The sequence below is a fragment of the Crinia signifera genome, chromosome 2, assembly GCF_055691185.1.
Source record: "Crinia signifera chromosome 2, ASM5569118v1, whole genome shotgun sequence".
NCBI classification, from domain to species: Eukaryota; Metazoa; Chordata; class Amphibia; order Anura; family Myobatrachidae; genus Crinia; species Crinia signifera.
In genome coordinates this window covers 224,925,433-224,940,677 of record NC_139218.1, presented here as the reverse complement: position 1 = coordinate 224,940,677, position 15,245 = coordinate 224,925,433, and the positions used below count along the sequence as shown (strand labels likewise).

The 15,245-nt window shown below is 46.3% G+C and overlaps 1 protein-coding gene across 2 annotated transcripts in view; it reads left to right on the top strand.

Moving 5' to 3' along the window:
- MMP28 (matrix metallopeptidase 28) overlaps positions 1-15,245 on the top strand; it is a 66,396-nt gene that overhangs the window by 29,052 nt on the left and 22,099 nt on the right. The window contains exons 1-3 of one of the 2 annotated variants that reach the window (XM_083173910.1): positions 4,723-5,086; positions 6,366-6,439; positions 12,568-12,734. In XM_083173910.1, coding sequence (XP_083030036.1) covers positions 6,375-6,439; positions 12,568-12,734 — 232 coding nt within the window. In that variant the 5' untranslated portion in view covers positions 4,723-5,086; positions 6,366-6,374. Of the gene's footprint in view, positions 1-4,722; positions 5,087-6,365; positions 6,440-12,567; positions 12,735-15,245 lie in introns of those variants that run through there. The other variant, XM_083173909.1, reaches the window with a different exon arrangement.

The window sequence follows — 15,245 nt, the reverse complement described above, 5'->3', positions numbered from 1 at the left end:
TATCCGTTCCTTTTCTGATATTGTCGCTCCCATTGTAGAATTGACCCGAAAGGGTGCAGATCCAGAAAATTGGTCTCCACAGGCCATCGAATCTTTTGACAGGTTGAAAGTAGCCTTCAGTTCTGCTCCTATTTTGCTTCATCCGGACCCCAGAATTCCTTTCATTGTTGAGGTCGATGCTTCGGATGTTGGGGCTGGAGCGGTTCTTTCCCAACGAAAGGACCATGATCAAAAGATTCATCCCTGCGCTTATTTCTCTCGCAAGTTTTCCGCAGCTGAAAAAAATTATGATGTCGGTAATCGCGAGTTATTGGCCATAAAATGGGCTTTTGAGGAGTGGCGGCATTGGCTTGAAGGTGCCAAACACTGCATCACCGTCATCACTGACCACAAGAACTTAGCGTACATTGAGTCGGCCAAACGTTTAAACCCCCGGCAAGCCCGATGGGCGTTGTTCTTTACCAGATTCCATTTTATCATTACTTTCAGACCAGGCCCCAAGAACATCAAGGCTGACGCACTATCACGCAGTTTCCAGACTTGTCAGAGTGCCGGCCTGGGGGAAGCTCCCATTGTTCCGCCTTCTACCATTTTCGCTGGGCTGACCCAGGATTTGGCCTCCCGTGTTATTGCTTCTCAACATTCTGCTCCTCAAGAGACTCCACAAGATCGTCTCTTTGTCCCCAAATATTTACGAGACTTAGTTCTCAAGGACTTTCATTCCAGCAAAATTTCTGGTCACCCTGGCATTACTAAAACTCTGGAACATTTGTCCAGAGCAGTCTGGTGGCCCACCATGAAACAGGATGTCGTTCAGTTTATCTCTCTTTGTTCTATTTGTGCTCGGCATAAATCTTCCAGAGGGTCACCAGTGGGTACACTTCATCCTTTGCCCATCCCAGAAATACCGTGGTCCTGTATTTCTATGGACTTCATTGTCGACCTTCCTCCGTCTGCACATTATACCACCATTTGGGTTACTATCGATCGATTTAGTAAAATGGCACATTTTATACCATTGCATAAGCTTCCCACGGCCAAAGAGTTATCACAATTGTTTATCACCCATATTTTTAGACTTCATGGTCTTCCTGTGGATATTGTTTCGGACAGGGGGTCTCAATTTGTGGCCAGGTTTTGGAGACACTTTTGTTCTTGTCTAGGTATACAGGTCAGTCTCTCGTCTGGATACCACCCACAGTCCAACGGACAGACTGAACGGGTCAATCAGGCCCTGGAGCAATATTTACGTTGTTTCGTGTCCAAATGTCAGAGCAATTGGGCAGAGTTGGTGCCATTGGCCGAGTTTGCCTATAATAACTCTTATCATGTGGCCTCCAAGAGTTCGCCTTTTTTGTGCAATTATGGATTCCATCCCAAATGTAACTCCTTCAGTGTTCCCAATGTTCCCTCTAGATCTCCTTCGTCCACGGTGTCCCTCCTCAGGAAATCATGGCAAAAGGTACATCTTGCGCTCAGACAGGCTTCTGCATGCTCTAAGGTCTTTTTTGACAGACATAGGAAGCCTTGCTTGTTCAGAGTAGGGCAGAAGGTTTGGTTGTCTACTCGTCATATCAAATTACGCCAGAGATGTCCTAAATTGGGACCCAGGTTCATCGGGCCTTTTCTGATTACAGGACAGATCAACCCGGTAGCATTCAGATTACGTCTCCCCAGAACATTACGGATCAATAATGTTTTTCATTGTTCCCTTCTCAAGCCTGCCTCGAGGACTTCTCACTCTGGGTCTACACAGAACCGTAAACCCATTGTCGTTCAAGGGCATAAGGAATTTCTCGTGGAACAAATATTAGACTCCAAGTTCGTACGGGGTCAACTTAAATTTCTGGTCCATTGGAAAGGTTTCGGTGAGGAAGAAAGATCCTGGGTGCCCGAGCGATTCCTGCATGCCCCCAGGCTCAAAACTGAGTTTTTCAAGAAATTTCCGTCCAAACCAGGGTCAAAGGGTTCGGTGACCCCTCCTCAAGGGGGGGGTACTGTTAGAAGCTGCACGGGGAATCCTCTCGCATCCCCGGCAGCCTCTGGGCGGCACGTCCCGGCTGTTGCTAGGCAGCCGGGACGCCGCCGCGTCATTAGACGCGTACTTCCGCCCGGCAGGGACGCGCTGCCTGCTACTGCAGCGCAGCCCCTTCCTCCCTTACCGCAGCGGTTGCCTAGGCGACGGGGGACGCCAGGCAGCCGCGGGTAGGAGGGGGTGTGCCGCCATGGCTGACGTCACTCTGGCGCCTTATTTAAACCTCCGGACCAGGACAGTCAGCGCCGGTTATAGTTCCTTGCTTGGCGCTTGGAGTGTTCCCGGTTCCTGGCATCTGTCTCCTCGTGTTCCCATTCGGTTGCAGTACCCTTGCCTTGTGTCATCAGCGTTCCAGTGTCGGTATCTTGGAGATAGTCCTGGCTGCTCGTTATCCTGGCAATCAGCCTGCGGTGGTTCAGATAAGTTTGAAATTTCTCTCTTCTCTTATCTGCCGAACAGTGTTTATATTATACCAGCTTTTGTGTATTGTTACACCTATCAGGATTTATATGATACCAGCTTCTGTGTATTGTTACACCTATTAGCATTTATATTATACCAGCTTTTGTGTATTGTTACACCTGTCAGGATTTATATCATTCCAGCTGTTGTGTATAGTTACACCCATCTGTACTTAAACGGTGCTAGCTCTAGCACCTTTTGTAATTCGGTATAGTCTAGAATCATTGCCAGTTATTGGATACAGTCTGACTTCTGGGCACTGCCTGTTCCCAGGGGGATCCCGGTTAGCCTGTGGCACGTACAAGACCTCTTAAAGGGCTGGGTGCACCTCACCGGTTGGGTCTAGCTAGTTTTCCCCTTGTACACCTCTGACCTTGGCGGCCGCGTTGTCACTCATAAGACCAGGTGGCATCGGGGTTGGAGCCTGACTAACGGGCTCCTTCGGACGCGGCTATTATTGGTGAAGCCTAGCACCGCACGCGTCCGCCAATTTCACTGGGAATCAACGGAGTCAGGTTCGGTGAGGTCACCCGAGACCCTAACACTTGGTTAAATACCAAGTGGTGTTTTTGAGGCTGTTGTGTATTTGGTGTCGTGTATGAAGTGGAAGAGAGTGTATGTATGAATCTCATAACGTGAAGAATATTTCAACCTTCTTTCCCTTGTCTATTATGGCCTTTACCCAGTCCAGCTGCACTTAGGGCCAATAATAGTTTTTTTTTACTTTCTTTGGTCATCGTGAAGACATGATCAAATACACCCTTTACGCCCACTCTGGGGTAAAGGGTACACGATTTATGAATTCTGTCTAGGGGTATCTTCCAACAAGATGCCAGAAGTATTGCACAATGGGGCAACTCCAAAGGCAGTGATATAAATCCGCTTTGGACTGATGACACTTAGCATAGGTGGGATTCCGACATCCCCATTTGAGAGGTGATAGATAAGCATAGTAAAATGTATTAAGAAATAATTTAGTGTACATGCTAGAGGACAAGGCCAAATGAGAAAATCGAAGGGCTCTGTCCAAATCCAACATGGATAGGGCTGGAAAATGCGACAACCAATTGGACATGCCACCCTTCAACTTAGAATAATCCAGTATTTTCCTCAGATAATTGTAATGTATGGAGATGGCTTAAGCCATAGGAACGAGGTAAGGAATGTGAGAGAATATGATTAATGTAGAAACCAGTTGGTCTATATGATAAGGGGTATGGGCTAATCATAGCAAAGTTCATAGACAGCTCTGAAAACGTCAAAAGACGCTTGTCATCGACAGAGACCAATGACCGAATTGTGTCAACCCCTGACATCTGCCACAGTGTAAAGGGGTGAGCAGCCATGCCATCCAGGAACCCTGGATTAGGTATAAAGAATGATGGTGATTTAGACCTATGTTCTGACACACAATATGTCAAATTTGTTTAGTAGACCATAATAGGGGGTTTTCCTTTATGTCGTCTGCTACTTCTTGATCATGTTGGTGTAGAAAGCATATAAGGTCGATATGTGGAATAAAATTTTGGTCTAATGATGTGTTTGTGTATACAGAACTTTTATGAATCCAGTCTCTTAAGTGATGTAATATGGCTGCTTGGTTGTATACTACTACATCAGGAAAACCAATTTGCCGTTTGACTTTGGTTGGATTAGTTTATTCATGGCAATACAGGGACGTTTACCGTTCCAGATAAATTTACGGAGTATCATGTTTATCAATTTGGTATCTGCCTTTGTTAATAATAGGGGGAGTGTTTGCAGTGGATAAAGCAGTCTAGGTATAGCTATCATTTTTAATAAATCTGCTCTACCCAAGTAGGACAGGGGTAGATTCTCCCAGCCCTTCACATCCTTTGTCAGGGTAGATATAGCCTCCTTTATATTTAGGGTATAAAGTCAATGTTACAAGGAACTTTGATTCCTAAGTAGGGGATATAGTTCCTAGTCCATTTCATGGAAAATTGGGCCGTCCATCTTAAGGGGACAGTTGTTTGGTTAAGAAGCATTGCAGTAGACTTCCAGGATGACACTAAAACCTGAAATGGAAACAAATTGGTTTAATTTTTCAAGTATAAGATGGAGGGAGTGTTCGGGGTCATGTGTATATGTATATATATATATATATATATATATATATATTTATATATATATACAGCAGGATATCATCAGCAAATGCTGATAGTTTTATTTCTTGCCTACCTATTTAAACACCCTGGAATACAGACCAATTTTGTAGGGTACGCAGGAGAGGGTCTAAAGCCAGATTAAACAAGAGGGCAGCCTTGTCGCGTACCCCTCTCGAGATAGAAATGAGGGCCAATGACTCCATTGATCAGCAGGGATGCTGAAGGTCTGTTGTATATGTAATGCACAAAATCTATTAAAGACCATAGTTAAGTGTGGCAATAAGACCATATCAAATGCCTTAAATGCATAGCAGTTTTGACACCGGGCTGGTTGGATGCAACCACAGCAACCAATGCCGGCCTGATTGCCTTAACAGCATGGCGACCCTGCACAAAGCCCATTTGAGAGTCCGTCAAGAGGTCCTGAAGATTGGTTTGAAGCCTTGTTGCCATAATTTTAGTAAGTAGTTTGTAATATGGTACACATTATTGTGTCTCTCTCAAACCATGCACGCTGCTCAGTAATCACATCTGAATATAAATATTGGTTGCTAGTTGTAGTATGCTAATATTGATTTGGTAATAGCACATGGAAGATCACCCATGGGGCTGCCTGTGGCTAGGGGGGATTATAGGGTGACAGTCTGGATTGTGTGGCTTATGTTAAGGCCCCCATACATTAGGCCGACTTGTCCTAGGGACAAGTCGGACCCAATTTCCCTGCGAGCCGCCCGGCAGCTCCCCGGGAGGCTCACATACAATTTGGCACTTTATGTGCCATTTTTACATGGGATAAATCGCATGCGATTTATCCCATGTAAAAAAAACCCCGGGGAGCTGCAGGGCGGTGAGCAGTAGTGGGGGCGGGCAGCGGCAGTAGTGGGGACGGGCAGCGGTGGTGGGGGCGGCCAGCGGCGGTAGTGGGGGCGGGCAGCGGCGACGGGCGGCGTTTGCGGTGAGCGCAGTGTACTTACACATAGCAGCAGCGGCGGGGACGGTCACGGGACGCGCAGTGGCGGCTATTATATTTTTAAAATACTTGTCAAATGACCGGCCGCTCTCTGATTGGCCGGAGAGCTCTCAGCCAATCAGAGAGCGGCCGGTCATTTGACAAGTATTTTAAAAATATAATAGCCGCCACTGCGCGTCCCGTCCCCGCCGCTGCTGCTATGTGTAAGTACACTGCGCTCACCGCAAACGCCGCCCGTCCCCGCCGCCGCTGCCCGCCCCCACTACCGCCGCTGGCCGCCCCCACCACCGCTGCCGCTGGCCGCCCCCACTACTCCCCCGGTGTCTGTATGCATATGCCTGTCAGGTGGCAGGCATATGTATACAGGGAGGTCGGACGTGATCGTATGTACAGACCGTCCGACCTCCCTGATCCGGTCCGATGCGCACGGGACCGCGCATCGGATCGGATCAAATGTCACATACCTACGATTTTGGGCCGATTTCATCCGATTATCGGCACAAAGTGCCAAAATCGGATGAAATCGTCCCAAAATCGCATAGTGTATGGGGGCCTTTAGGGGGTAGTGGGTGTGTTCTTGGTGCCTCTATGCATTAGTCCACCCCTGTTCACAGCAGGCATATTATTTAGCTGTGCAGAAGTAATTAGTATGTGTTTACTATGGTTGTATCCTTCAGAGGTAAAATCATGATGATGTCTATAAAGCAAAAATACATGCTATGGACTGCACAACATAATTATATTGTTATTCTCCTGGTTTTGCATTTAGGTGTTTCTTATGAAATATGGTTACCTCAATGGAGAAAAGGATTACAGCAAATCACAGCTTGCAGCAGCAGTGAGGTAATGTGAGACATACGGTATGTTTAGTGATTAAATTAAGTGTGTGGATGCAGAGATATATGTAATAATGGTTGGACTGGCCCACAGGGGTACAGGGGGAAACCCCCAGTGGGCCCCACGGCATGATGGGCCCACAACCTCCTCTACGGATCAGGTTCCAGACTGTGCACTTGAGTTCTACTCAGTGGCATAACTATTGTAGGGCCACCCCAGCAGCCGCTTGGGGAGCAAGCAGCATCAGGGTCTGTGTGGGCACTGGCACCCGCTCGACGCACTGACATGCTGCTGCACACTGACTGAGCACTGGAGGTGAGTCAGCCGCAGCGCGGGCATGGCAGAGACGACAAATCCCCCCCACTGATTCAACTGACTGTACAGAGAGCTAGCTATTGGCTATTGTGTACAGGATGGGCAGGGTGGATGGGCATGCTAGGGCGGCCTAGGATGCGTCGGAGCCAAGGGAAGCAGCAGTGTATGCTGGTCTCTTCCTCTATCCTGCTTCCGCTTCTCCGTTATGCGTGTGACGTCATCATGTAACACGCTGGGGAAACATGCTGGAGAGGAGCCTGGGGGGGGGGGGGGGGACACAAACTTTTTAACAGGGTGGAGCAAAATTTATAGTTATGCCACTGGTTATACTATATAGATTCACAATATAACAAAATAAGATAGTAAGTAGTTTACCAGGGTGCACTGGGACTCAGACCATGTTTCGTAAAAGTGTATAACTTTTTTGTATGCATTACGATATCTCATTATTAAAATGTTAAAATGGTGATATATAAAATAAAGGGTAGTGAAAAAGAAAAGTAAAAGTGTATTTAATATTAACTGTTGTCACCCTTTGCATCTCCTGAATATTAAACCACAAATAAGACACAAGGAAAGTGTACTTAGTTGGATCATAGATCGGGACGCACTTTTCCACTGATGAAATGTTTTCTTTTAATGTGTCGGTTACATTGAACAACTTGGATATATCTTTATATTCGCAATCATATAAACTTCTGTGTTAATAATTTTAAACTATCTTACCTAATCATGCTCAAATGAATGACTTTTTATTTTGTGCTTGCACCTGTTGAGCATAAATTAAATCAATATGTCAAAAACAAAAAAAAAAACCTGTATTCCATCGCTACGCTGTGAGCGGATGTGTACGCTTACACATGCACTCGCAGGCGCCCACAAAGAGGAAAAATAATTGAATGGTTGCTCACCATGGAATGACTTTTCCTCTCTTCTCAGCAAAAAAATAGCCCAGAACTTACTTTTTTGCTGCACGCTGAAGTCCGAATTGGGGGCAGGTGGTGACGTCATGTAACGTCATCCGCCCACCCCAAGCAGGCAAGGGAATGAAAGCGTTTCTATAGGCGCGCCCACTGTTTTTGTGGGCTCTCCCATGAAACGCCGGGTGTCTACCCCAGAGCGTCCCCTTCCTGTCAATCAGGCAGCGATCTCCCAGGGGAAGGAAAAATTCACTGAAGGCGCTCGCTGCAGGGTCTGCACATGTGAATTAATGCCTATGTGCACGAGTAGTCCCCCACCTTCGGAGATGGTGCCAAATTCGCTCAATGAGCAGGTCTTGGGGCCCTGTGTCTCGTTGTACCGGGCAACAGATTGTAAGGGGGGTATTGAAGTCTTCCCCAACAGCATTGAACAGGGTGTCTCGGCAGAACGAGCCTGACTTCACAAGCAGTTGGGCTCGTTCTGCCAAGAACGGCCGGGAAGTGATGAGCTCCTGGCTGCAGTTCGCCTCTTACCGGTCGCAGCTCGCGGCCACGCCCCCTTCTCTTCCCACTGCAGGCGGGACATTGAATCCTGCCTGCAAATTCTTAGTTGAGCAGACCGAGAACGGGACAGGGTCATAGCTGTTGGGCCAGTTCGACAGTCGCGACCCAAGATTGAATACCCCCCTAAGTATAATTATTTTTTTACAAACAGCTGCATAAAATTATAAGGTACTTGTTTCCTAGCACAGCGCCCACAATTTTAATCTTATTACATCATTTTGAATGCGATGCGATCGATGTGATCAAAATGATGATTTAATTGTACATGCACCCTGATGGGTGATTAGTATGTTATATGCACCCCCATTGGTACGCGTCCTCCGACCTTTTCATACCCCACTATCCACGTCGGCATGGAGTTGATCTTACATAGTGTGGCGAGCGCAGTGAACCACCGAGCCCGAAGCGTGGCGAGCGCACGCGTATAACTTCACATGTATTCCGCGTACCCTCGGTGGCTCGCTGCGCTCGCCACACTATGTAACATCAACTCAGTGCCGACGTGGATAGTGAGGGTATGAAAAGGTCGGAGGACGCGTACCGCTGCCCCTCGCGGTCTAGCTGCACTCGCCACACATCGGGTTCGCATTAATAGTGGCGGTGGCGTTAACAATGGGGGTGCATATAACATACTAATCACCCATCAGGGTGCATGTACAATAAAATCATCGTTTTGATCGCAACGAAATGGCATGCGATTTTAAAATTGTACAGTGCGGCTCTTAGGACCCGAAAATCGGGTCCCATCGCATACCATTGCATACCACTAATTAAGGAATGCGATGTTATGCGATGGGCGCCGTGCTAGGAAACAAGTACCAATTACAATTGCTTGGTAAAATATAGATGAGGAATAGTGAAAACAATTAGGCATTTACATGTTCAGTGTGAAAGCAATGCTGTTTTTGTCTTTATATATGTAGCGTATTAAGGCTAAATTTACATTACATACAGAGAATGGCATTTTTTATACATTTCTCCTTCATAAACCATTTGGATTATTCAGATTTTTCACGTCTCTCTTATCTGTGGAAATGTCTCCACTGTTAAATAAGCTAATGTTTATTGTTATTGATAGGTAGGGGTTCACTTTTTGTTTCAACACATTATACCAGGTTTGCCGACTTTAAAAAAATCCTCTCCGGGAGAAGCCCGGAGAGGAATCTTGCATTACGAGTTTTGGGGGCGGGGCTTAACTGTGCCGTCATTAAGCCCCGCCCACATTAAATCAAATAGCAGAAATAACTGATGTCCATGGAGGGGGCGGGGCTAAAACGACACGATTGTGCCGTTTTAGCTCCGCCCCCTCCCCTGAGACCCGCGGATTGCAGCATATAAATGCCGCGATCGGGGGGCTCAGTGGGGGTCCCCCTGATTCCGGGAGGGTTGCCCACCCTTCCGGGGGCCGGGAGGAAGGACCCGATTTTCGGGAGACTCCCGCAAATTCCGGGAGGGTCGGCAACCCTGCATTATACATACATATTTTTTTGCACCCTGGATATGTCATGCCAGTCAGCTGCTGTGCATTGTATTATCAGGGTATTTGACTTTGCATGTAGTAGAATCCAGAACAGAGACCATCTGGAATGATAAAGGGGCATTGACTAACCAGCTGTATGTGGCGGAAGAAATGCAGCCTCAGAGAGGTCTGAAAACTGTCAGCCGTGGCAGATATAGTAACATTTTTTTCTGGTTGAATAAAGATTTATTATAGGTAGAGACAGATTGGAAAATGAAATTGGCCCTAGAAAAAAAATGATAATTGGCATTATGATAGCTAGGCTAGACCGAATAAACTGTAGGAAGGTCCAACACAGAAGTAAGTAGGGTTAGAATACATTTTTCCTAATAGTGTAAAAGAAAATAAATAATCACATTGCCTCTTCCTACCTGTACCCATCCATTAGGATTAGAGCATCCCAGTAACATTATATAATAATATATAAAGATAATAAAAGACTTTTATACAGAGCAATATATAGAACTTAGTACTAATAACTAACATATGATAGAGAGCGTCCTAATGGCTCACATACAATTCAGAGAGCATACCAGTGTCTGCCTTACAGTAAAGGGAGCATATTGCTGACAATCTTACAACAAAGGGTCTGATTCAGACTTGTTCGCTAGGCAACACATGTTCGCAGCCTCGTTTGCCGGTAAACACCGCCCCCCCCCCCCCGCAACACTAATCACTTCTCTAACATGCAAGGTGATGTGTACACTAACACATTCCCTCGCATGCGGCTGCACGGTGGATAAATCTTTTGATGGTTGCTCACTATTGAATGATCTCTCCTGCCTTCGCTAAGAAAAGTCAGCCTAAACTGACTTTTCTAGTGCCCGCTGTCCTCTAAATGCGGGGCAGGCGGCTGATGTCATGTGACGTCAGCCACCAGCCCCAAGCAGGCATCGCCACACCAGGGTCTGCGATGCCAGCATGGGGGGGGGGGGGGGGGCAGGAAGCTGGAGCAATGGAATGCTAGGTATTCCATTACTCCACTCCCCTACCCGCCCCCTTTCCTTACACCGAAGCCGTTCACTCCAAGGGTTTGCAAATAGGCAGAATCACATATGCGCAATCCCGAAACATCGGGGACGGGGTTGAATTTGTCCCATAATGAATGGGTCTGAATCAGGCTTGCCTACCCTCCCGGAATGGCCGAGAGCCTCCCGAAAATTGGGTCCTTCTCCCGGCCCCCCCGGGAAGGTGGGCAAGTCTCCCACTTTTTGGTGATTGCCCCCACTCGCCCCTTGTCCGCCAGTTTAATTACCATAAATCGCGGGTCCGCGGGGAGGGGTGGGGCTTAAATGATCGCTGCATTTTGCATAATTTAAGCCCCACCCCCTCTCCACTGCCTGCGAATCATGGGGCCAAGTGATGTCAGCCTTGCCCCCGCCCCCCTGATGTGTTGCCTCTCTAGGCTTCTCCCAGAGAGGTGAAATCCAAAGTAGGCAAGTATGGTCTGAATCACCACCAAAAAGAGCATCCCAGTGACTACCAACTGTGCTCTGCCTCTTTCTTCCCTCTTCTGTGACATATATTGACCTTTATGTATATAAAGGTTATGCTAAAATATTTCAATAAAATACAAATTTTAATTCGAGTATACTGTCATGAAGACATTATGGGAGTAATTCAGCGGGGGAAATAGAGGCGGGCACCTATTCAATGCTGTCTTTCCCAACAGCATTGAACAGGCATTGCGGCAAAACAAGCAGTCGGGCTAGTTTTGCCGAGAACGGGCGTGAATTGTCGAGCTCACGCCTGTATCTCGACGTTCCATGGCCATTTCTCACAGCCACGCCCCCTTTTTTCGTCACTCGGCAGATGGGACATTAAATCCTGACTGCCGAGATGCAGTAGAGCGGCCCAAGAACGGGACCGGGCCACGACTGTAGGGCCGGCCCGACAGGTGTGACCCGGGATTGAATACCACCCTATATCTTTTGAACTAAAATCTATATTGTTTAAATCAATCTAGCAAATACTATATAATTTTTCTTTTCTGTTTCTTCAGCATCGCAAATCAGAGGTAGGAATTGCACTCAGCTCTGCTGAAAGGCAACAGACTTTATAAAATTGATCCTTTAGTCCTAAATGCCCCTCATTTGAGTTAGTCTGAATGATTCAGTAGATTTAGTTTAGAGGTAAAATCAGGTTAATGACCAGTAACAGCCTTCTACATAGAATGCTGCTAAGCTGCAATTATCGTGTGATCCAGTATATTTGCCCACTTTTTCATGCCCTTTTCCCCCGTCATTTTTTTGTTGAAAAGTCATGCCAACCTTGTCATATGTCCTGCATATCTGAATTTCTAATTGGATCTCATATTTTTTGGTGTGCGAATTCATGCACCGTATGCAAGTGTTATGATGTGAATTTGCTTCCTTGAACTCTCTACTAATTGAATTTAAACCTTGCTATTACAGCATCTGCATTTACCCTGTTGAAACATGTCAGGGACCTATTTGTGGTTTTTGAGAAATCAACATCCAGCTTCCCTTGCTTCAGCTGACAATATGCGTGTGTTAGTTCATACCATTGTCGCTGCAATCCTGCTACACAGGAAGGTCACTGGCAGCTCAAGGGAGATCGACTGGCCATACACTGCTGCGACTTCTTACAGTAGTGTATGGCCACCTTAAGGATGACATATAAACACAATTTACTAAATTCCATATTTTTATTCTAAATCTCATAGTAAGAAACTTTTGTCGTAGGGGTGATGTGAAAACAATTCTAATAATCTAGGGCGCTGTGATTCAAAAAAGTTCGGGAACCACTGTTTTACACCGTTCTGCTCACAGTGCATTTTCCTTGTATGATTACAGAGATTTCCAATGGTCTTCACACCTTCCAGTCAGTGGGGAACTGAATGAAGCTACAGTACATCAAATGCATTTGCCAAGATGTGGCATGAAGGATGTTCGTCAAACAAATTGGCTTCTGGACAGTCCGCTTTCTACAAATCACCGCAGGAAGCGCTACACAATGAAAAGTAAGTGAGACCTTATGAGTTCCAGCTTTCCTCAGCAATTAAGGCTAACCTGAATTTGCTATACAAGATTTTGGGTGAGACTAGGTTTCATGTTATTGATGTACATGACATTTTTAAATAGAATCTTATGGATGTTTTTTTTTATATCTCACAAACAAGCATCAGGGCCCCTGAGGACTAGGGGGCTCACTTCTCCCCGTGACCATCTCCCTGTCACCCACTGTTTATCCCTGTCACATTCTGACAAAGAGAGGCAGAAGGTGGCAGAGGGAGGCACCCACTTGCATATTGTGAACTTGGGTTGTGGTGGAGGAGAGGGGCCCAAATTATATTTTTTGCAGCCGGGCTCACCAACCACTAGTTCCGACACTGGGTGAGTACATTGTAATTTTAATGTGAAACACGGTATATGTCATCTGTATCGACTTTCATATTGAAGCAGATTATCTAAATGCACGATCCTTAACATATATAACAAAGGGCCACATTTAGTAAAGCAAAAAAGCAAGTCATTTTGTGTCTGGAATAAAAACCATGTTGCTATGCAATGGGAGCAAATACGTTTATATTTTTTCTGTGCAGGGTAAATACTGGTTGCTTTTGAATGTAGATTTCAGTTTGAACACACCTCAACTAAATCCAAATCTCTCTGCACATGTTGCATCTGTCTCACCTGAACTGCAAAGGTTTTGCTCAGCTGCTTGCTTTTTGCTTTGCTATCAAAGCTGAAATGGGCCCAGGGCCGGACTGGGACCAGAAATCCGCCCTGGCATTTTCAGCACACAGACCCACCTAAAGTAGACGGGACCCTTGCGTGGCAATTCCATGCAGCAAAAAGGGGGCGTGTCCACACATAAATGAGGTGTGGCCTCACAGAAAGGAGGCGTGGCATCAAAAAAGGAGGCAAATTATGGGATTTTAGATGGGGTGGACTGCACACTCTACGGGGGATGTGAGTGGATTTATGTCTCCTGTGTTTGCATGCAGATGGTTGGCGTGTAGGTGTCTGCACGCTGCGCTGATATCACCAATAACTGGTGGGCGAAATGTGCGATGTGGCTGTGCGTTGAGAGCGAGACGGATGGGCAAGGGGCGGTGTCCCGCACCTTTCCTCTTACCCTCTTCCTGGTGTGCGCTGCGGCTCTGTCCGGTACCCGGCTGGGCAGGAGATGGCTCGTCCTGGGGCGGGAGGCGTCACGGGTGCAGTGCGCACTCCACTGCTGTGCACCTTCCCATGGTCGCGCGTTGAGATTACGTCTGTATCCCCACTGACGGGGTGACAGTGCTACTGAACGATGCCGGCCTGTGGTACTCGGCGCATAGAGCACGTCACGGCCACGACGGTTCGGTCAACTCACTAGGTGGAGGAGACTTGGTGGTGCCTTGTGGGTAATGTGGTCTGTAGCTGTAGTCTACAGCATCGTTCAGTAGCACTGTCACCCCGCATCATGACGGGGGTGGCACCACATCATGATGGGCAGCATTGCGGGGGCGGCGTGGCTGCAGAAAGTTCTAAGAACCTCTAAGTTCTAAGAACTTTCTGCACAAAATCGGCCCACAAGGCCACTGGCCCTTCTGGCATTTTCCAGAAGTGCCAGATGGCCAGTCCGGCCCTGAATGGGCCTAACATGCATTAAAAATATAGATACAGTCACTTATTATTTGGTATAAACACGAGTCCTGACTGCTGGCTCTGCTAGACATTTATAACCCTTTTGGGAAGTCATGCAGCCGAATCCCTGCTCCCATTTGACCATGAAGTTTTGGAGAGCACTCTACTAGGACTCCAAGCCTCTGAGCACAATCAAGCACCTTTTACCCTCTCCATAGCTTAGTTTATCTCCCTTAAAAGAAGAGCAGTGGTAACTCAGGCTTTCTTTCTTTATTCGTTTATCTATATATCAAACACAAAAAAGCAATAGTGGGTACAGAATACAGATATATATATATATATATATATATATATATATATATATATATATATAATGAGAATGAATGGAGTCACTCACCAGTCTTTCAGGCAAATCAAGATGGGTTTAATCAGGCAGCATGGCAATGGTAGTGGGCATCAACGTTTCGGTCCGCCTCTGGGACCTTTTTCAAGAAAAAGGTCCCAGAGGCGGACCGAAACGTCGATGCCCACTACCATTGCCATGCTGCCTGATTAAACCCATCTTGATTTGCCTGAAAGACTGGTGAGTGACTCCATTCATTCTCATTATACAAAGTAGTGACCTTCTAACAAGCTCCCTACTCTGGATTGTCACCCCAGCAAGCTACCCATGTTGATGTGAGTGCCAGTTCTATGGACTATGTATATATATATATATATATATATATATATATATATATATATATATATATATATATATATATATATATATATATATATATATATATATAATTATTATTAGGATAAATCACACATTCAAAAATGCAAAAACTTACATATAGTACCAAGCCTAGTAGAATAACCAGCTTCCAATACCCTCTGGAGGCTGGTCACTTTAT